The 21,776-nt window shown below is 42.9% G+C and overlaps 1 protein-coding gene across 2 annotated transcripts; it reads left to right on the forward strand.

The window, feature by feature from the left end:
• The first annotated feature begins 4,980 nt into the window (after window positions 1-4,980).
• On the forward strand, window positions 4,981-16,154 carry LOC114100907 (zinc finger protein 235-like). Of its 2 annotated transcripts, XM_027945743.2 has the most exons (5): window positions 4,981-5,034; window positions 6,441-6,489; window positions 8,416-8,542; window positions 9,403-9,486; window positions 13,462-16,154. In XM_027945743.2, exons 2-5 carry the CDS (start codon window positions 6,475-6,477, stop codon window positions 15,375-15,377), a joined length of 2,142 nt encoding a protein of 713 aa, XP_027801544.2. In that variant the 5' UTR covers window positions 4,981-5,034; window positions 6,441-6,474; the 3' UTR covers window positions 15,378-16,154. The 2 variants fall into 2 exon arrangements, with proteins under 2 accessions (XP_027801544.2, XP_071460688.1); XM_071604587.1 differs by lacking the exon at window positions 8,416-8,542.
• The last annotated feature ends 5,622 nt before the right edge of the window (window positions 16,155-21,776 follow it).

Here is a 21,776-nt window from a genome sequence, read left to right on the forward strand (position 1 = left end):
TCTTAAAGTTTAATTATGTGTAGTGAGCTATCTGCTGACACTGAATACCCAGTAGGTCTAGATGGTTAGTTTATGCTATTGTTTGTTGATAGAAACTTTCAGCATAAAACAATCCAGTTTGTCTGCTGTTTCTGATGTCCTGCCATGCACCATCTAGTAGCTGTTGTATTTTATTACATTGTGTTTGAAGCTTATTCTGAATCACATTATATCTAAGAATTTGAAAATTAGTTTTAATTATGCCCAACTTATGGTTTAAGTGGTAATTGATTTATTCTTGGTATTTCTGCCAGTTGTCGCTTTCCTCACTACAAAAACACTCAGGGTCACTACAGAGGAACTGGGATGCACGAAATAACCACACAAAAGACAGAGATACCTTATTCTTTGGGGGTCCTGTGACGGCTCCTCTGACCTTAAGGGTCCACAGAAAGACAGCAAGGAAGTGCATGCTGAACCCTTTTATTGAGGAGAGGCCATTCAAATAAGGCAAGGGATCAGGTGTCAGGGGGTTGAGTCTAGCTTCATGATGTCTACTGTCAGCAGGCTGACTAACATCTAGGAAGGCCACACCCAAAGGCAGAGCAAGAGAAGGGGACACAAAAAGGGTGTTTCCATGGAACATTCTATTCCAAACAGGGCAAAGGGGTAATATCTACAAAGGAACAGGTGAGAGTAATTCGATCCCTGGGGCTGCAGGAAGGCACACCTATGCCTGAAGACACATTCTGCTACTTAGAGGATGGGGGCAATATCGAGGTCACTATGAAAGTGACCAACAGAGCCTCTTTCCATCACAGGAAGGAGAATGCCAGTCTTTCAGGGAGACTGCCTCCCACAGCCAGTCTTCCTGTTTTTATAATATGGCATAAACTTATTTCCTGAATGGGCTAATTCAAGATTGGAAATTCTTTTACTTCATTAGTACATTATTGTGGCTCTCAATTATACTTTTTATTTCATTCCCTGAATTCTTTAAAATTCTTTAATGGCAAGATTTCTGCTTCATTCTTTTTTTGTATCTCTTGAATATCTCCTTCAGATGATAAATTGTTTTCCTTCTTTCATTGAATTTTTTGGCCATGTTCTCATGTATCATGCTGAGTTTTCTTAATGTCATTATTTTGAATTCCTTATAATGCATTGCACAAATTTTCTTTTATTTGGGGTTTGTTACTGAAAAATTATGATGTTTCCCTGGAGGTGTCATTTTCCCTTGCTTTTTTTGTGTTGCTTGTGTTCCTACATTGATATCTGTGCAACTAGTGCAAGGGATGCCTTTCCAATGTTATGGTAATGTTTTTCCCCACTGTAGGGAGAAATTATTTTTCCTGTGGAAGGTGCTAGAATATTGGTTGGGTGTGTTGGGGTTACCCTTGATTTTGGGTGAGCTCAGTAGTGTGGTCTCTGTGTCTTCAATTGCACAACTCATTATCATTGTCTAGTTGCCTCCATGGTTTGGGCTGTAGGTGCTCATGACTGAAGTGGTGTTATTGGTTTTATTGAATTGGACAATTGGTATTGGAAAGAAGCTTATTGGTTTTATTGATCTTTTCATCTTTTGGCCTCGTTGACTTTCTCTATTGATTTCCTGTTTTCAAGAACTCGTAAGAGTTTTTGCCCCCCCCCCTTTTTCTGCTCTTTTTTCCCTTCAAGCAGAAGATTTAATTTATTCTTCTTTTTCTAGTTTTCTAACACAGAAGCTTAGATGCTTGATTTTAGATCTTTTTTCTTTTCTAACGTGCATTTGGGCTATAAATAGCTCATAAACACTGCTTTCTTAAGCATTCTACAACTTTTTCTAGGTTGTGTTTTTATTTATTTCAAAATATTTTTAAGTTTTGTGATTTCTTTTATGGCCCATATATTATTTAGAGGTGTGCTATTCCATGTCCACATATTTTGGAACTATCTCCCCCCACCCCGCTATTGATTCTAGTTAATTCCATTGTATTTTGAAAGTTCTTATATGATTTCTTTGAAATTTATTAAGATGTACTTTACAGCCCATAATTTATCCTGTTTTGGTGAATGTGAACTTGAGTAGAATGTGTATTCTTTGGTGGATGAAGTAGTTTATGTAGTATATGATTAAGGATGCTGTTGAGTTCACCTGTCCTCATTTTATGCCCAATGAATCTTACCTTTTTTTTTTTGTATTAGGGATTGAACCCAGGAGTGTTTAACCACTGAGCCACATCCCCAGCTCTTTCCATTTTGATACATCGTCTCATTAAGTTGCTAAGGCTGGCTTCGAACTTGTGATCTTCCTGACTCAGCCTCTGCAGCTACTAGGATTACAGGGATGCATCACCATGCCCAGCTGAATCTGAACATGTTGAAGTTTCCAAATATGATAACATATTCATCTATTTCTCCTTGCAGTTCTATCAGTTTTTGTCTATTTTTGTTTTGAATTCTGATGTTAAATTTGGCTACCCCAGCTTTCTCTCTCTCTTTTTTTTTTTTGAGAGACAGATTTTTTTTTTTATTTTTTAGGTTTTTTTGGTGGACACAACATCTTTCTTTGTATATGGTGCTGAGGATCAAACCTGGGTCACACGCATGCCAGGTGAGCGCACTACCGCTTGAGCCACATCCCCAGCCCTCAGCTTTCTTTTGATTAGTGTTAGCATTTCTTTTTCTTTTTATCCATTTACTTTTTTTTTTTTTTTTTTTTTTTTGTGCTGGGGATTGAACTCAGGGGCACTGGGTCACTGAGCCATAGCCTCAGCCCTATTTTGTATTTTATTTAGGGACAGGGTCTCACTGAGTTGCTTAGCACAGCACTTTAGCTGAGGCTAGCTTTGAACTTGCAATCATCCTTCCTCAGCCACCTGAGTTGCTGGGATTACAGGCATGTGCCCAGCTTCACCCATTTACTTTATATTTTATTCATTTATTTTTTATGTGGTGCTGAGGATCGAATCCAGTGTCTTACATATTCTAGACAAGCACTCTACCACTGAGCCACAGCCTCTCATCCATTTACTTTTAATCAATATATGTCTTTATAGTTAAAGTGGTTTCTAAAAGCTGGGCACTGTTGTGCATGCATATGATCCCAGATACTCAGGAGTCGGACACTTGAGGATTGTGTGTTTGAGCCCAGCCTGGCTGACATAGTGAGACTCTGTCTCAAAATTAAATTAAAATTAAAAAGTGGGTTTCTTTTGGATAACTGTCAGAAAAGCATTTTTTACCTCTGGTCTTATACCACACTCAACACAGACTTGTGATACCAGGTGTGTGGGGATTTCCTCCCCACCAGCAAGTAAGCAATAAATTCTGCAGTGGTCACCGGCATGGCCTCTAATCTAACTCAGTTCAGACTCTGTTTTCCTGGAAACCTATTAGTTCCAGGAGTTTTTTTTTTTTTTTTTTTTTTAATCAATCCTTTGTTATCTTCTCCACAGGCAAACATCTCATTTTTCAAACAAAGTTTGGTTCTTTCTTATGACTAGTGAGTAGCTCAAACTTCCTCCCTTACTTCAGATGCCAGCCACAAGCTCCAGATGGTTTTACCTGTGCTTCTGAATGAACAGCTGCGAACTGGGGTTCCTACAACCCTGCTTGGGTTCAATTAATTTTCTTGAATGACTTACAAAACTTGGAAACACATTTACTGGGTTATTGAAGAGTAAATTATAAATAATAAAAGAGATGCATGTGATGAGGTATCAGGGAAGGACACAGAGCTTCCACGCCCTCTCTGGGGGCACCACCCTCCAGGAATATTCATATGTTCAGATATCTGTAAGCTTCTCAAATGCTGTCCTTTTGGAGTTTATGGAGATTTCATTACAAAGGCACGATTGCTAATAGACTTTGTGGGGAAACCCAGACAGACCTGTATATTCACATTCTTCTTGGCTTTCTGTGGAGCTGCCCTCCTTCTAGGGTAAGGGATAGGACCCCTGTTCCCAACTCATGAATATTCCTTTATCTTAAAATATACATTCTGGTTCACTTTTTTATTTGCTTACATTATTTTTTAATATTTTCCTACTACGAATTATGTGGGCCAAACTCATCCTCAAATACCTACCTGACAAATGATATCTGGGCTCAGGAGAGCGCTAAAATATTAACAGACTGGGCCTTAGATTTCTTGCTCAAAAAAATCTTCCCTATTTCCATCAATCCTGGACTGTATCCTCCAGTTCCTCATGCAATCCTAATCAAATCCCCCACTCAAAAGACCCACCTTAACTCAAAAAATTTTCAATAATTTCTAACCTTACATTGGCAGCTCCGACACTTAGCCCTGTCACAATGCCAATGCTGGGGAGGTGGTGCTCTCTTAATACAGGAGATGATTCCTTGCCGGGTTGTAATGTTGGTCTTTGGGGAGCCGGTATTCAGCACGAGTGTTCTTACCTTCGGTGTCCAGTGCAGCCCAGCCTGCCATTCAAGATTCTCATTCCCGTTTGCTTCCCCTAAAAACCGTGGATTTGAAACTGACTTTCATCATGTGAGCTTTGCTCTTCTCCCTCCCGCTCTCTCTTCCTTCCTCCTCAGTATTAGGGGTGGAATAGGAGCACTCTACTAGCCCTTTCTAGTTTTAACTTTGACAGTCTTGCCCTGCCATCCAGGATGTCCTTGAACTTGCAGTCCTGCCTCAGCTTTGGAGTAGCTGGGATTATAACCTACACACACACACAACTGTTTTCGCATGAGCTTTAAGAAACGGACAACAAAAAGGAATCAGCCAGAGAAGTGAATAACCCCAAACCCAACTCGCTTGAGTCAAACAGATACCCGTAAGGCGCAGCGCTGTCCTGCCAAGGTTCTGGGAAGTATAGTTCTGGAGGAGCGTGATGCCAGGCACTTCCGCTTAGGGATTCTGGAAAGTGTAGTCCCGGAAATACGTTTTCCAAGCACTTCCTTTTAGGGATTCTGGGAAGTGTAGTTCTGGAGGTGTGTGATGCTGGTTGCTTCTGCTTCTGGGAAATGGAGTCCAGGGACTGTGGGCGGGAGGAGGCACTTCCGCTCGCAGAAGGCGAGGTCGGCTCCGCGATTACCCTGGGGGAGGTGAGCCAGCCGCCGGGCCCTGCGACCTCTCCGAGCCGAGCCCTCTCAGTCTGGGCTTGAGGCCAGCGGTGACCTGGTCCGGGGCCTGGATAAAAAAAGCCAGCGGGGAGGGCGGGGTTGCAAAGCGGCGGCGTTTTGCGTCCTCCGGGGCAGAGCTTCCCGTGTTGGGGGTGAGCTTGTGCGTGCATCAGTTTGAGGGTCTTCTGTGCACTCTGCTGCCACAAACCGCCTCACCACACCGCCGGACGTGCTTGTTCCTTGCAGTAAAGTGCTGGGCAAGTTAATCTCGTCTTGTCTCAGTTTCCTTATGGCTTTAAAGGTTAAGAGCCTGCCCAGCGGTGTTTTGCAAGAGTTCAGTGATTTTTTTTTTACGTATATTAAATGCTTAAAAACATTTTCATGTTGCATGCTCTCCCTCTGTTGTAATACTCAGAATGGCACTGGTTTGGAAATTCCTCTGAGTCCAGGATGGAGTGGGAGCTCCACGTGCAGAGCCACTGTTCCCTTTCAGATCCTTGCCAGATATGGGGTTCTGGGTTTTCCGATCTCATTTTAAGAAGGAGTAGCGGATTGCTTCCAGTAGGAGCATGGAGAATGCCCTCTGTGTTTATCGAGACAGAGAAACTGTCATGCTCTGATCTCTGCTTTGCGGGGTGACTCCTTTAATAAGTGTTACAAAACACCATTTCTTAGAGAGTTTTAAGTTTTCGTTGGTCATTACCTTCATGCAGATGAAAAGAGACTTTGGTGAGGTTCTGCCAGCTTAATAATTTGCAAGGAGTTTTACCTATTAGAGGTAAAAAAAAAAAATTGACAATTAATTACTATTATTGATGGAACAAATTGTGAGACAACTGGCCACAATTACAGACTTTTCTGAGGGTAGTGTTTACTCACATGACAGTGATCACTCAATTCTGAGTTTCCTTAAAGATTCACTTTTTGAAAAGCACATTGCCATGGGCAGTTTTATGAAACATAATAGCGCTTGCTTGTCTGAGACTATAGGAAATAGCATCTGAGTATTATTATCCCTATTTACAGGTGACCGAGGTGAGGCACAGAGACATTCATAACTTGCTTAAGCTTTACACTGCTGTCTGTAGAAGATAAGTACAAATGTCAGAATTTGAACCCATTACGTTACCCTGTGTGTCTGCTTCCCATTTTTTGATACCCAGGTTCAGAGGTGCTTAGTGTGCTAGGAACCGCATCTGGGTTAGGACTGTAATATGGATGGTTAATGAGCAAAGGCAACTGTCCGTAGCTGGCTCCTGGCTCCTGTTCTCTTCACTAACCTGTGTGCAACTATGTCGCCTGCAGAAAGGGGCACTTCTTTCTCACATGAAGTGCTTGTGAACTAACTGCACCCCTAGCACTCTCTCATGATGTCTTTCCTTTTGCAGAACTCTGCCTTTTCCCAGAAGGAAGAGGAGAACAATGACCAAGATCCAGGTCAGTGGGGTTGGCCTTTCTGTTTCTTAAAATGACATCTCCTTTCACAAAGATCAGACATACTTTTATCTTGTTTGGGAAGGGTCAGAGAGCACCACACACACTTGAGGGATTGTTATATGCCAGGACCCTGCCTTTTATTTCCAAATATTAGTGTAAAAACTAACAGGTTTTTTTTCAAATGAAAAGCAATTCCTACTGAAGTCCACTCTGAGCCCAGCTGACATGTTCATGGCCTAAGCCAGGTGTTTCAGATGTTCCTTTCTGGTGAATGAAGAACCAGAAGAAATGGGAGTTCTCCCTTCAGGAATCTAAGGCCATACTGCATGTGTGCCTGGCACATCCAAATGGATGAAGGGCTCCAAATGTAGCTTTGTCCTTCACCTGGTCCCCTTTCTTACTGCCTTGCTCAGGTGTCCACTGGTCATTTATTATGTAGGTGCTGAAAATCCCAAAACAAATGCAGAAATAAGCAAAATCTTTAGAAATTTCCATGAAGAAAAGCACTATATACAAAGTCATGGGACAAGTAATAAATAGGGATGGAAATGTGAAATTGTACATGCCTGAAAGAGGTTTAATATTCTTGGTAGGAATCTTCCTGATGCACAATATACTCCAGAATGACTGAGCAAAGTAGATGAATAGACAATATGTGAAGAAGCCTTTTTTTAATTAAATAAATGGAAGTTTTTAAAAAGAACTGTTTTATTACTTACCAAATTACCCAACATTTTAAAATTGAGGTAATGTTCAGTTTGGGCCAGAATTGAGAAGCTGCAGGATTTATGATCTCTTACAGGACAAGTTATTTGGGAAAATTGCTGTTATATTAGCAAAATAAAAGTGCAATTTTTTTTGACAGTGCAGTTACCACTCTTTGGAACTTATTCTAAAGAAATAATCAGACAAGTTTGGCTGAGACCTGTGTAAAAACCTGATTTTGTAGAATCATTTATAGTTTTTAAATTTTAAGTTTTCAAATTGTACATTATCTGGAATGACCAAATACACACAAAGTCATCAGTTTTATGTGCAACAATGAATATGATGAAATGGATGAAAATGATAATACTGATGATTGACATTTGTACATCAGGGACTCCCCTAAGTCCTTCACATGGTTTCACTCATCTCTTCAGGGGCCTAATGATGTAGGTACTGTTCTACAGATGAACAAACTGAAGTATCTCAATACTTTAAAAACTTCTCAAAGTTAGATGACTTGTCCAAGTCACAAAGCAAATAGAGGACAGAGTCTTTGAATGTGAGCTGAGGCAGTTGGTTTCCAGAGCCTGTGCTCTTAATCTTGGTCCTGAATGTAGCTGCAATTGACAGATATAGCCTGTTCCTGGGAAGACAGAACTAGTTACACACCTGCCCCAGAGGGTTACGGAGTGCAGTGATAAGGTTGACTGTCCTTTATCCAAAATGCTTGGGACCAGATTTCAAAGATTTTTGGAATATCTGCATAGATTGCTCTGGTTGAGCGTCTAATAAAAAATCCAGAGTACTCCAATATCTAAAACTTTTTAAGTAATGTTGTTGCTTGGAAAATGTCAGATTTCAGAGCATTTGGGATTGTGGGATGTGGTGTGCTCAACCTGTACTGCCCAGAGAGAGAAGGAAATAGTTCCTATCAGATGCTATTGGTACAAAATATGCACAAACTTTTTGACAAGATTTGGTACTCTCAAATTGTAACACGTAGGAACATCATGATTTAACAAAGGCAGTTATTGTAGGGACTTAACTGTGTGAAGGGCAACAAGTTACATGTACCAGGAGTTTTCTTTTTTACCTGCCAACCCCAAGCCTTTTGGGTATGATTGTGGAAGGAAAATAACAGGAACTTGCTAAAAGTGTTTCTCAGGTCCCAGTGGCCAGTGGGTGTAAGATTGAGGGTACACATGCTTGATGTTGTAGGAGGCAGTGACATTCAAGGACGTGGCTGTGGTCTTCAGCAAGGAGGAGCTGAGGCTGCTGGACTCTGCCCAGAGGAAGCTGTACCGAGATGTGATGCTGGAGAACTTCAGGAACCTGCTCTCAGTGGGTGAGGACAGGTGCCTGTGTAATTGGCATCAACCCTTTGAGCAGGGTTCTCGGTCTTGGCACTGTTGATATTTGGGGCTGGATAATTCTTTGTTGTGGGGGTGAGCCTGTGCACTTTAGGCTATTTAGTAGCATCTCTGACCTCTTCCCATGATAGTTTAAAGAGTAGAACTCCTCAGAACTCAGTTTTCCAGTTCTTTTGGAGAGTAGAGATAAGGTATTGCTGATGTTTGTTCTAAGGCAAACTTATCTTTTATAAATGAATTAGAAATGAGCAGTTGAGCTTAGGCTGCTTCTGGGTCTTCATTTCTTATCGATGGATCATGAAATTTAGTGAGTTGTGTCACATTTGTGTAATGAGAGGGTAACAGTGTTGGAGCTCCTTGGTGAGAATGCAGCGTGTTGTAGCAATAACTGTAGATGCCAGCAGTAGGGGACACAGGGCTGGCAGGGAAGTGATGGAAAGAGGTCCAGGGGCTGGGGTTGTGGCTCAGTGGTAGAGCGCTCGACTAGCACATGTGAGGCCCTGAGTTCGATCCTCAGCACCACATAAAAATAAATAATAAAACAAAGGTATTGGGTACAACCCCAAAAGTAAATATTGAAAAAAAAAAAAAAAAAGAGAGAAAGAGAGAGAAAAAGAAACAGGCACTGGTTAGAAACTGAGCATTAATTCTTTTATCTCAACAGTGTGTATGAAGAATTTCTAATGATGGTAAATATTTCTTACCCTGTGTCATGATAGAAATGTTGGACAGATGCTGCTGGGGTGGGCAGGCAGAGCCTACAGTATGGGATCAGAATCAAAAATTTTCAGAACTTTTTGCCTTAAATATTTTCACTTAAATCATCTTTTCACAGGACATCAGTCCTTCAAACCAGATATGATATCCCAGTTGGAGCGAGAGGAAAAGCTCTGGATGAAGGAGATCCACACTCACACAGGTAGGCTCTCAGATGCGAGCTGCAGTGGAGTCATGGTGGGCCCATGGTCTGCCTCCATTTGGTAGGATTTCTTCTCCACCCTCCACCAGAGAGACCTCAAACCTGTCACACCACACCACTCTCCTCTGCAGACCCCCAAAGGCTCTCATTCCACCAGTAAGATCCAGCCTTTGTAAGGGGCTTGTAAGGCCATGGAAGATTTGTCATTCCCGTTACGTTACTATTCTCCATTTTTCTCCTGTGATCTCCCTCCTTGTTTATCTCTGCTATCCTTGTTGGTTCAGATATGATCATTATGGTTCTGCATCAGAGCCTTTCCTTTTTCTCTGGCTAGAATGTGTTTATCCAATAAACCTCCAACCCCTCTTCCTCTTTCTTTCTCTCTCTCTCTCTGTCTCTCTCTCTCTCCCCCGCTCCTTCCCTCCCTCCCTCCTTCCTTCCCTCCCTCCCTCCTTCCTTCCTCTACTGAGGATTAAACCCAGGGTGCTCCACCACTGAGCTACATCCCCAGCCCTATTTTTATTTTGAGACAGCGACTCCCTATATTGCGCAGGCTGGCCTTTGTGATCTCCTGCTTCAGCCACACGAGTTGCTGGGATTGCAGGCATGTGCCACTAGGCTTAGCTCCAGCCCCTTTCTTATTTCATTGGTATCTGCTCAGAGGTCTTCATGCGAGGCCTGCTCTGATCAGCCTGCTAAAAGTGCTATCTTCCCCTCCTTCTCCATGGCAGCTTGCCTCAGTTTGTGTCTAAGCACTATGCACCAAACTAGCTAACATATTTGTTTTTAGTTGTAAAATATATCACATAATAAGCTTGAGCATTTTAACCATTTTTCAGCATACATTTGCACTAAGTACATTCACATTATTGTGCAGCCATGATAACATCCATCTCCAGAACTTTCCACTGTTCCAGACTGAAATTCTGTACCCATTAAGCAATGACTCCCTGTTCTTCCCATCCCTCCAGCCCCTATTCTGCCTTCTACCTCTGTTAATTTGGCTACTCCAAAGTACTTCATGTAAGTGGAATCATGTATCTGTCCTTCTGTGTCTTATTTCAGTTATATGTTATCCTCAGGGTTCATCTATGTTGTAGTATGCGTTGGAATTTCCTTCTTAAGGCAAAATAACATTCAACTGTGGTCTGTACCACATTTTCTTTTCCCATCCACCTGATGGACATTTGGGTTGTTTTCACCTTTGGTCTCTTGTTGAATAATGCTGCTGTGAACATTGGTATACATGTCTGTTTACCTTCCTGCCTTCCTTTCTTGTGCGTTGATAACCAAGAAGCAGAATTGCTGGGTCTTATAAGTCTGTGTTTGATTGTGAGAAATGGTTACAGTTTTCCCCAACAGCTGCCTCTTTTTACATTTCTACACCAGTGCACAGGGATTCTGATTTCTCCACATCCTTGCCAATACTTGTTTTGTTTTTAAATAATCATCCCGATGGGGTCAAGTGGTATCTCATTGGGGTTTTGAGTTGCATTTCCCTAATGATTACTGATATTGAGCATCTCATGCTTATTGGACTTTTGTGTTTCTTCTTTGGAGAAATGTCTATTCAAGTCCTTTGCCTATTTATTTTTAAATCTTTCTTTTTTTATTGGTGTTAAGTTTAGGAGTTCTCTCTCTGGTTTTTTTTTTTCAATTGAGTTCTATTTATAGACTGGATTTTAATCCCTTATCATATACAAGATTTGCAGATCTTTTCTCTTGTTGTGTTTGTTGCCTTTTTAACTATTTTGGTAGTGTCTTTTGAACAAAAGTTTTAATTTTTGTGGACTCCAGTTTTTTTTCTTTTGTTGACCCTGTGTTTGTTTTCATATCCAAAAAATTGTTTGTAAATCCAAGGTTGTGAGACTATTTCCATGTTTTCTTCTAAGAGTGGTACAGTTTTAAATCTAAATTTAGGTCTTTGCATTTTGAGTTGACTTTTGTACATGGTATAAGATAGGTTTTTTGATTTGTGTTGTTTTGCAAAAGCACTTTACCCCTAGGCCTATCTTCATTTTTCGCATGTGAATTTCCAGTTTATTGCACAACCGATTACTGAATTTGTTGAAAGAAAAAATTGTCCTTTTGCCATTTATTTGTCCTACCAGCTTTATCAAACACCACTTGACCAAAAGTGTGAGGCCTGTTTCTAGGCTCTTATCTCATTAGTTAGTAGGTCTTTTTGTATGTGTGTGGGGGAAGGTATACCAGGGGTGAAACCCAGGGGTGCCTAACCACTGAGCCACATCCCCAGCTCTTTTTATTTTGAGACAGGGTCTTGCTAAGTTACGGAGGCTGGCTTTCAACTTGCGATTCTCCAGCCTCAGTGTCCCAAGCTGCTGGGATTACAGGTGTGCACCACCGTACCTAGCTTGTCTTTATGTACTTATGTCTTTATGCTAGTATTACATTTTGATTATGATAGCTTTGAAACCAGGAAGTATGCATTTTTTTCTTCTTTTTAAAATTGTTTTGCTATTTAGGTTCCTTGAGAGTCCATAAAAAATTTTAGGGTGAGTTTATCTATTTCTGCAGGGAAAAAAATGTGATTTTAGTGAGGATTTTTATAGGGATCTCATGCAATGTGTAGATTACTTTGAGTAGAAGTGATAATATTAAGTCTAATCCATGAAAATGAGAGGTCTTTCCATTTGTTTATGTCTTTCTTAATTTCTTTCATCAAGTAGTTTCTGGTGTACAAGTCTCTTGCCTCCTTAGTTAATTCTTGTGTATTTTATTATTTTTGATGCTATTGTGAGATTTATTTTTTTTGTATAGTTTGTTGTTATAATGTAGAAACAGCTGTTTTGGGGGTGTTTTTGTGTCCTGCTACTTTGTTAAATTGATTTATTCTATCAGCTTGAGCATGTGTGTAATCTTTATGATTTTCTACACATGTCATCTATAAACAGTAAAAATTTTACTTCTTCCTTTCTAATTTAGACGCCTTTTTTGTTTTCTTGCCTAACTGCTCTGGTCATGTTACATTCAATGTAGAAAGCATGCATCCTTGCCTTGTACTGATCCTAGAGGAAAAGCTTTTATTCTTTCAACATTGAATATGTTTGCTGTGGGTTTTTCATTTATAACTTTTTGAGGTGGTTCTGTTCCTAATTTGTTAAATGTTTTTATCATGAAAGGATTTTTAATTTTGTCAAATACTTTTTTCCCACCTCAATTTAGAGGATCATATAGTTTTCCCCCTTTATTCTGTTCATTTTCTATATTATGTTGATTTTCATGTTAAACCATCCTTACATTCCATGAGTAAATCTCATTGTTGTTTCTGGGCATGTGTCGGGACTGAGTGTGTGTGTGTGTGTGTGTGTGTGTGTGTGTGTGTTCATTCTTCCAACTCCTCCACACACTGGGAAATTAGATCTTTAGAACCAGAGTCAGATCCCATGTCAGGGCCTGCAGGGTTCTGTCAACACATCACCTCTCTTCCCTCGCTGGGCCTCTTGGTCCCCCTGCAGCTATCCTGGCCAGTGCTCACTGTGCTTTCTCGTGCATTTTCTCATCCTTAATCTGCATTGGGCCCCAACAGACCAGCCTTCATGTAGCTCACATGGATGTTGGAGGAACTTCTCTGCTCCCTCCAGTTTGGGGGTAGGTACTGGATCCCTGCTTCCTTCATCATGACATACAATAAATAAAAATGCATTGAGAAGTAGCTTCATAAACTGGAAAATGGGAAAGGCACACACAGGTGCAGAGAAACACATGCTCAGAGGAGAGGAATACTCAGGTCCTGGCTGACCATGGATCTCGTGCCGTTTTAAGCGTGGTTCTGTCTTGATTCAGCATTCTCCTTATCTCTGTAGGCCTTTGTTTTCCAGAGCGTCTATAACGTGGCTGCAGCAAGTCTTCAGTGTTTTTAATGTTCACAGAGGGGAAAGAGGGCTCGGAGCTCCCCAGTCCCCATCATTGCTGCTGGCACTTTCTGTCTTTAACTCCTCTTTGCCCTTTCAGGAGGCAGGAATCAAAGCAGGGTGGAGAGTCGTCATGAAGCAGGACTGAAGTGCCTTTCCTTGGGAGAGCTTTCATGCTGGCAAATCAAGAGACATGTTGTGAATAGACTGACTGAAAGTCAAGACTGCGGGGTAGACAGTCAAGGGAGGTGCTCTCAGTTCCCCAAGCAGTGCGGGGGCTCCTGCCACGTGGGAGTGGGAGAGCCCGTCCAGGCAGCTGGGGAGGATGGCTCTCTTGTGAATCTCCTTGGGGATCATCCCATTATTGAAAATCAGGGGTTTCCAAATGGAAGAGCTCAGAGTTCTTGGAGTAAACTATGTTGCAGTGAGACACAGAACCATCAGAAAAGTTGTAAACAGATGAAAAGCAAACTGTGTTTATTTGCCCCCCATGTTGACATTTTCAGTTGCAGTTCACACCACCACAGTGATGCGGGGCAGGACAGAGCGAAGGCTTCCCCTCTGACCGAGCATAGCGTTCACCCAGGGCGGAAAACTCACCAGACTGCTGGACATGAGGAAGCCTCCAGGGACAGTCCCAGTCCTGGGCGTCAGCAGGTTCTCTTTGGAAAGAAGCCTCTGGCACGGAGCCTTCATGGGGCCGACCCCTCGGGTGTTCCTGCACTGCAGACCGTTCACACGGGAAAGAAGCGCTACTGGTGTCATGAGTGTGGCAAGGGTTTCAGCCAGAGCTCCAACCTGCAGACCCATCAGCGAGTCCACACTGGGGAGAAGCCCTACACTTGCCCCGAGTGTGGCAAGAGCTTTAACCAGAGCTCACACCTGTACGCCCATTTGCCTATCCACACGGGAGAGAAGCCCTACCGGTGTGAGAGCTGCGGGAAGGGCTTCAGCCGCAGCACGGACCTCAACATCCACTGCCGGGTCCACACCGGGGAGAAGCCGTACAAGTGTGAGGTGTGCGGGAAGGGCTTCACCCAGAGGTCCCACCTCCAGGCCCACGAGAGGATCCACACAGGGGAGAAGCCATATAAATGCGGGGACTGCGGGAAGCGCTTCAGCTGTAGCTCCAACCTTCACACCCACCAGCGGGTGCACACGGAGGAAAAGCCGTACAGGTGCGAGCAGTGCGGCAAGTGCTTCAGTCTGAGCTTCAATCTCCACAGCCATCAGCGCGTCCACACCGGGGAGAAGCCGTACAAATGCGACGAGTGCGGCAAGGGCTTCAGCTCAGCCTCAAGTTTCCAGAGCCACCAGCGGGTCCACACCGGGGAGAAGCCATTCCGCTGCAACGTGTGTGGGAAGGGCTTCAGCCAGAGCTCCTATTTCCAGGCCCACCAGCGGGTGCACACTGGAGAGAAGCCGTACAAGTGTGAGGTGTGTGGGAAGCGCTTCAACTGGAGCCTGAACCTGCACAATCATCAGCGCGTCCACACCGGAGAGAAGCCCTATAAGTGTGAGGAGTGTGGCAAGGGCTTCAGCCAGGCCTCCAACCTTCAGGCCCACCAGAGCGTGCACACTGGGGAAAAGCCCTTCAAGTGTGTGGCGTGTCAGAAGCGGTTCAGCCAGGCCTCGCACCTGCAGGCCCACCAGAGAGTCCACACTGGAGAGAAGCCCTACAAATGTGACACCTGCGGCAAGGCCTTCAGCCAGAGGTCAAACCTCCAAGTCCACCAGATAATCCACACCGGGGAGAAGCCCTTTAAGTGCGAGGAGTGCGGGAAGGAGTTCAGCTGGAGCGCAGGGCTCAGCGCCCACCAGAGGGTGCACACGGGGGAGAAGCCCTACACCTGCCAACAGTGCGGGAAGGGCTTCAGCCAGGCCTCCCACTTCCACACGCACCAGAGGGTCCACACGGGCGAGAGGCCGTACATCTGCCACGTCTGCTGCAAGGGCTTCAGCCAGAGGTCGCACCTTGTCTACCACCAGAGGGTCCACGCTGGAGGGAGTCTGTAGAGGAGACAAGGTGGTGTAGCCCTCAGGTGGCTCCTTCAGAACAGAAGCTTTCACAGGAAAGCAGCTCTCTAAAATGCCATTTTAAGGACTCAGGCAATAAATTCTTTACAAATATCAGAGTTCGCAGATGAAGAAACACTTCTGTAGATACGAACAGTGTTTAAACCAGCGTTCCAAAGTGTCACCATTTGTGACAAAGAATCTTGATGTTTGATAGTCTTCTAGGAAAGAGATTCATGAATGGATTATGGGTAGGACTTTGATAAAAGAATGATGATTGACAAAATTTGATGTCAACTAAAGTGTAACTTCCACATGGGAAGACCTTCTCCCCAGATCTCTGCCATGCAGAGCTGTGGTTGGCTCCAATAGGAGAAAAATTTATTTGAAAAGTGGGTCCCTGTCCTAAATTCATACTAATTTATATGCATAAGGACTCCTATAAGTAGCCTTAATAACAGTTTCCAGAATTATTGAAGTACAGAGCGTTATTTAATATCACCATCCACAGGACAAATGTAGACAAGCCTCACGAGTGCCCCCCTCCGACACCCAGCCTCAGTTCTTTGTTCAGTGTGTCAGTTTTGTACAATATAAATTTTAGTGTCATTTGTATTTTATAGACTAAAAAATGCTTTTAATTTAATCTAACAACACATGACAATTTACATGATTGGAAGTGTGGGGCACTAATTTATCAAGGTAGAGCTTGACTCTTAACTCCTTGAAAAGTAGTTACTGATGACAAAAAGTTTCTAAATAAACTTGAATTCTTAATTGGCTTCTTCTCATTATTTCCGTCCAGGCTTAGGTCAGTTCCTGTTTCTGTGTAGTTCTTGATCGGGGCCCCGAGGCTTTGGTGGTGGTTTAGTCTCTTCTTTCTGCTCTACAGGATTCCTGAGACTGGGTAATCGATAAGGAGCAGATTCCTTAGAGTTCTGGAGTCTGGGAAATCCAAGATCCAGGGACCAGCATGTGGCGAGGGCTTCTGAGTGCATCCTCTCAGCAGTAGGGAGGGTAGGAGAGGGGATGTGGGTCACTCCCAGGACATAACAGCTTGGGTATGTTTGTGACTCGATCACCTCCTAAAGGCTCCCCTCACCACTTGTATTAGGGATTAAGATTTCAACACAGATTCTAGGGGACATGTTCAAACCATAGCCGGCAAATTTTTATTAAGTGCAATGAGTTCAGTGGATTTCCATTTCCACATTTCCACAGCATTCTGTGTGCACTTGTCACTATGAGTGAACAACGTGGGCTGGGGATGTGGCTCAAGTGGTAGCGCGCTCACCTGAATGAACAACGTAAGCTTTGAAGACTGGGTGGCCAGTATGTACCAGAAAGCCCTTTTTACTAACAGATTGTTCACAAAGATATCCTGAGTTTTTTAAAGTAGGGCAGTAATAAATGGTTTGGATAAATCTTGTGTGTTAGTTGCAGCCGTTAAAGACGAGGACATGAAAAGAACACAGGTTATTAATGGGAAAGGTTACAGCCTCCCTGGTGTGATCCAGTCAGTGGAAATGTGTGTCACTGAAGGTGATTGTGGGTATGAGGAGAATGTGCAGAAGAACATGCATCAACAGGCTAACAGTGGCTTACCCTGGCAGGGGGCAGTGGAATGATTTTTGTTTAACTTCAAAAACTTGTTTACAGTAAACTATTAGCAGTTTTACCAAAGCTGTGAAACCAAATAATGCATAAAGGACAATCTCTTTCAGCAAAATCTTAGTTTTGTTAACTTTACCTCATGGCATGTAAACCTGTGCTACAGGGGTCCATAAGAGAATGTTCACTGTAGGTAACAGCAAACTTTCCATCCATCGATTGGATTGTGCACTCCTGCAGCGGCATACTGTGCACAAGGAAGTCACAGAAGGTAAATTTATGATTACTGACATTGGTAGATACCCAGAATATGTTTAGAAAAATGTTCAGAGACAAGATTTGTATGATCATGTGTATATGGGTATGCACATCTATATACATACACACATATATATATATATATATATGATCTTGATACTTTTAAAGATAATAGTATTTTCTTGTAATTTCTAAATATGCTTTAAAAACCTTTATGAATATAAAAGATTCAAGAATTACACAAAGAATTCCATATATTTTTTGAGTCTAGCATAACTGCAGTCAGACCTGTTGGTCCACATGTCGAGTGTCTGAGCTGAAAGAACTCTTTTTGACGTGGGGGACACAAGACTAAATCAGAGTCACTCCTAGTGAATTTGGGCTGACTAAATAAAGACACTGACACAGAAAGTACCTTTTTCTTTGGGTTCAGTGACCGCTCCTCAGCCACAGCTCCCAAAAGGTGGGCAAGGCAGGCAAGAAAGAGAGGGAGTACGCCTCAAACCCGAGTTTTATTGGGGAGAAGCGATTCAAATGAGGCAAGGGGTACGGTTACAACAAATAGTGGGTGTAATCCAGCCCCATCAGGGGACGCCCACTCCTGGAGTTGCACCTCTCTTATCCGAGTGGAGGTAAGGTCCAATTGCAGAGCAGTGGGTGCAATACCAGTTCAGTACCTCTTTACGCTGGACTTAAAGGTGTGTACAAAGTTCCTGTCCAGAGTGGCTCCCCACATTTTGGTGTTGCATCACACGACTAAACAGGTTAGTGTCACTCCAAGTGAATTTGGGGAATAATAAAGACAGACACAGAAAGTACCTTTTCTTTGGGTTCAGTGACCGCTCCTCAGTTGCAGCTCCCACAAGGGGTGGGGGAGAAGGCAGGCGAGAAAGACCAAGGAGAACCAGCACATGCTAAACCCTTCTATTGGGGAGAAGCCATTCAAATGAGGCAAGGGGTCAGGTTTCAGGGTTGAGTCTAGCTTCAGGAGGTCTTGCTGTCAGCAGGTTGACTGACATCTAGGAAGGCCACAACCATCTCATTAGCTATGTGGGGGTCATGGCAGAACAAGTGAAAAGACCAGAGCAAAGCCCCCAAAACAGAGGGGCAACTTTGTTTCAGTCCACTTTGTGTGCTCTCCTGTGTACTCTTTTCTATAGTTCACACACACACACACACACACACACACACACACACACACACACGGCCCATGGCTGGCTTGCCACAGCCCCACACTCATTGCTCAAAGCTACGGTGCACTCAGTTCCCACGTGGCAGCTCCAGACGTTTTGGTATTTTTCAGAAAGTCTATCATGTGGCATCTGCAGCATTGACTTCACAGTAACTGGACATCACACTGTGGCCCAAAGCCACAAAGCTTTCCTGAGGAAAGCTCACACAAATACTGTGGCCTTTTCTATTTGTCCTTGGAAGATACCCCTTCTGCCTCAGCCAGTGAACTGTGGGGTCATGAAGGCCCACCAAGGCCAAGGAGGAGAAATTCTAAACACATTATAGGGACCACTATGTGTTGATAATATTTCCTATTCTAGTTTATTCAAATTAGACAACTGCCCCATATGTGCACAGCACTGTTTTAGGATCTGATCTAGATTGTCCACATCCTGCAATTTAGTTTACATGGTTTGTCTTTAATCTGGATCAGTACCATAGCTTTTTGGTCTTTCATGAAGTGGACATTGCTGAAGAGTACAGGCTAGTTATTTTGAAGAACATCCCTAAATTTGGGTTTGAGTCTTCATGATTAGATACAAGGTAAGTGTGTGTGGCCCAAGTAATCCATGAATGATGTGTCACAACAGGAAATGTGTTGGCTTCATCGGTGATCCTAGTTTTGATCACTTGAATAAACTGGTGACTGCCAGGTTTCTCCGTTCCTGTTTTGTCTTTGAAAGTAGTATTTTATGGGGAGATCTCTGTATTTTGTAACTACCCCATTAGTTTTTGTCTTAGTGTTTGCTGATTCTTGCCTGAATCAATTATTACTGTGAAGACTACGAGTAGTGACTTTTGTATTCCATCACTTTTTCTGTATTTAGCAATGGCTTCCTATTGTCAGTATGAGCCCTTGTTTTATGGCACAATAAAAAAAAAAATCTTGAATATTCCCTGCCCCAGATTCTGGAGAGATTATCTAGAGAGCTCAATTTCTTTCAGTGAGGACTGGTATAACCAAGCTCTTGGTCTCCTGTGTACTCATCATTGAGATATCAGGGTTATGTGTAAACTACTGATACCTCCAATATCAAATAACTATTGCACAGTTCTTCTTGTCTTCTCCACCTCCATACTGACTTCTATTTTCCAAGGGGCAGAAACGGGTCATCAATATGTTTACTCATTTGTTTAGGCCTCCAGTGTACAGCAGATAGCTTTAGAATCACTAAATATTATTGCAAAATACAAATTTTGGTAGTATTCAAGAATTGTTTGCAGAAATTTTTAAAATCATTAGACCAGCTATGTATGGACAAAGGACCTTGTTATTTAATCTAATTATTTTTATGCTTATATTCTGTGGGAAGCTGTCTTGCTGAATGATTCGCATTCTCCTTCCCGTGATCAGAGAGGCTCTGTCGGTCACTTCTGCAGTGATCTGGACATTGCCCCAATCCTCGAGGTAGAGGATGTGTCTTCAGGCGTAGGTGTGCTGTCCTGCATCCCCCTGGTCAAATTACACTCACCTGTCCTTGTAACCCTGCCCCTCCTGACCCTTTTTGGATGGAACTTTCTAAGAATGAGGGTCCCCCCAATAAAAACTCACTTCCAAAACTGCTCACTCTCTCTTGCCAGCCTCTCTGACTTTCCTCACTCTCCCATTTGGGGAGCTTGAGGCCGAGAGCTTGATTTAAAGGTAAAGTGTGTGTCTGTGTTTTACTTGGTGTCCCAGGAGATTCACACCAGCGACCCTTAGTTCAGCTGCCCACACAGGTTAGGGGCAGCAATATTCATTTTTACATCCTTATATTTAGACAGATTTTTGTTAAATAACTTCATTAGAAGAAATACTGATATCCATCTTCTCTCTCACGCCTTCAGCACGAGGCCTGGAAATGGGATGTCTGTTTTCTCGAAGTCTGCTTCCCTGGCATGGATTTTCATGTCAAACTGCCCACTGCCCACTGCTCTTCTCCATCCAGTCATCAACAATCTGACTCTCCCTTTTCCTCCCTGACAGATTTTCTCTCCACACTCATTCTCTCCCCCTTGCCACTTCTCTTATCACAGGACTTGCAGGGTACAACATCTAAAACCTGGCCTCTCAGTCCTTGGACACCATACACTGTCATCTCACTTTCAAACAAATCAAATTCTGCAACTGCCACTTCCCTCTTGGAGCTCACCTCTTTCATTCTTATTTTTTTAAAAGGCCCCTTTGAACTCAGAAGCATATGGCATCCATCATCTGTCACCTCTTCACACTACCACTGTGTGCCCTCTTGACCAATCTCTCCCCCCCCCCCCCGCCCCAGTAAGCCTGGAAAGGCCAGCAAGTTGCCAGTTGCCCAGAACTTCATCTTACGTGAAACTCTAGCAAGAAGGAAAGCTGGTCATGTATTTTTCCAGTGATTATAGAAAAGGCAGAGAAGAGACAGTTGGGCCAGAGTGTTTGCTGGATGATGCAAGGTATGCTGTGTGGTTCAGATCAGTTGTGGCCTGCACACATTTTGTGCACACTAGTGCCAATACCAGGTCTGTCTGCTTCAGAATGCTACAGGGGTGATGAGAAGGAGGCTACAGTGTAATGGCAACCCTCCTGGGTTTTTAAAAATTTGTAACAATTGATCAAATCTGAAATTTGTCATCTGTGAGACAGTTCATGAATCGGCATGAGATGGTTGGGAAGCCTCTATAAAGAGCAAAAGAGGAGTGTGGTAGAAGCATTTTAAATACTTTTATATGGGGTTCCATTCCTGATATAGTAAGTAATTCCTGATATACTGAAGTTTCAGCAGATACCAACTTTATGTAAACTCTAGACTAAATATTAGAATACTTGATAAGCTTACCTATTTTCTATATTTTAAAATATATGTGTTGGTGTGTATCCAATGGCCCTGGAGAATGAGCAAGTGCAGGCAGATCCCCTGGGTGGTTTCAGCACTGTCAGGAGTGAATGACGGAGTTTTCTGCTTTTTATGGACTGGGAGCAAGTCCCAATTGGCAAAACTGAAGGCAACTAAAACTCTGTGAGGAAATCTGCAGTTTTCCAACTGAAAAAGACTCAGAAGAGTTCAAGCAAATATGATGGAAAGTTTGGTAGTGAGAAGACCCTGGGAAGAGAGAACCAAAGGGAGGAATTCCCAAAATGTGTGTATAAATGCCACCACATATCTAGCTAGCGCATACCTTGGCTAGCAAACAGAACAGACTTTAATAAAAATAATGTGAAGAACCTAATTGAGATTTGAACTGCCACACGTGGGAAGCAGTTTCAGTCTGAGGCCAGCTGATTTAAATGTCAAACATGATTTAAGAACGAAAATCAGTACTCTCTGGAGGAATATT

The sequence above is a fragment of the Marmota flaviventris genome, chromosome 18 (assembly GCF_047511675.1).
Source record: "Marmota flaviventris isolate mMarFla1 chromosome 18, mMarFla1.hap1, whole genome shotgun sequence".
Lineage (NCBI taxonomy): Eukaryota > Metazoa > Chordata > Mammalia > Rodentia > Sciuridae > Marmota > Marmota flaviventris.

What these genes read in the sequence shown, in the direction of transcription:
- LOC114100907 (XM_027945743.2), top strand. An exon ending in CAGGAACCTGCTCTCAGTGG is followed by an intron (nt 8,543 to 9,402) that starts GTGAGGACAGGT and finishes ATCTTTTCACAG; the next exon opens with GACATCAGTCCTTCAAACCA. An exon ending in GGAGATCCACACTCACACAG is followed by an intron (nt 9,487 to 13,461) that starts GTAGGCTCTCAG and finishes TTGCCCTTTCAG; the next exon opens with GAGGCAGGAATCAAAGCAGG.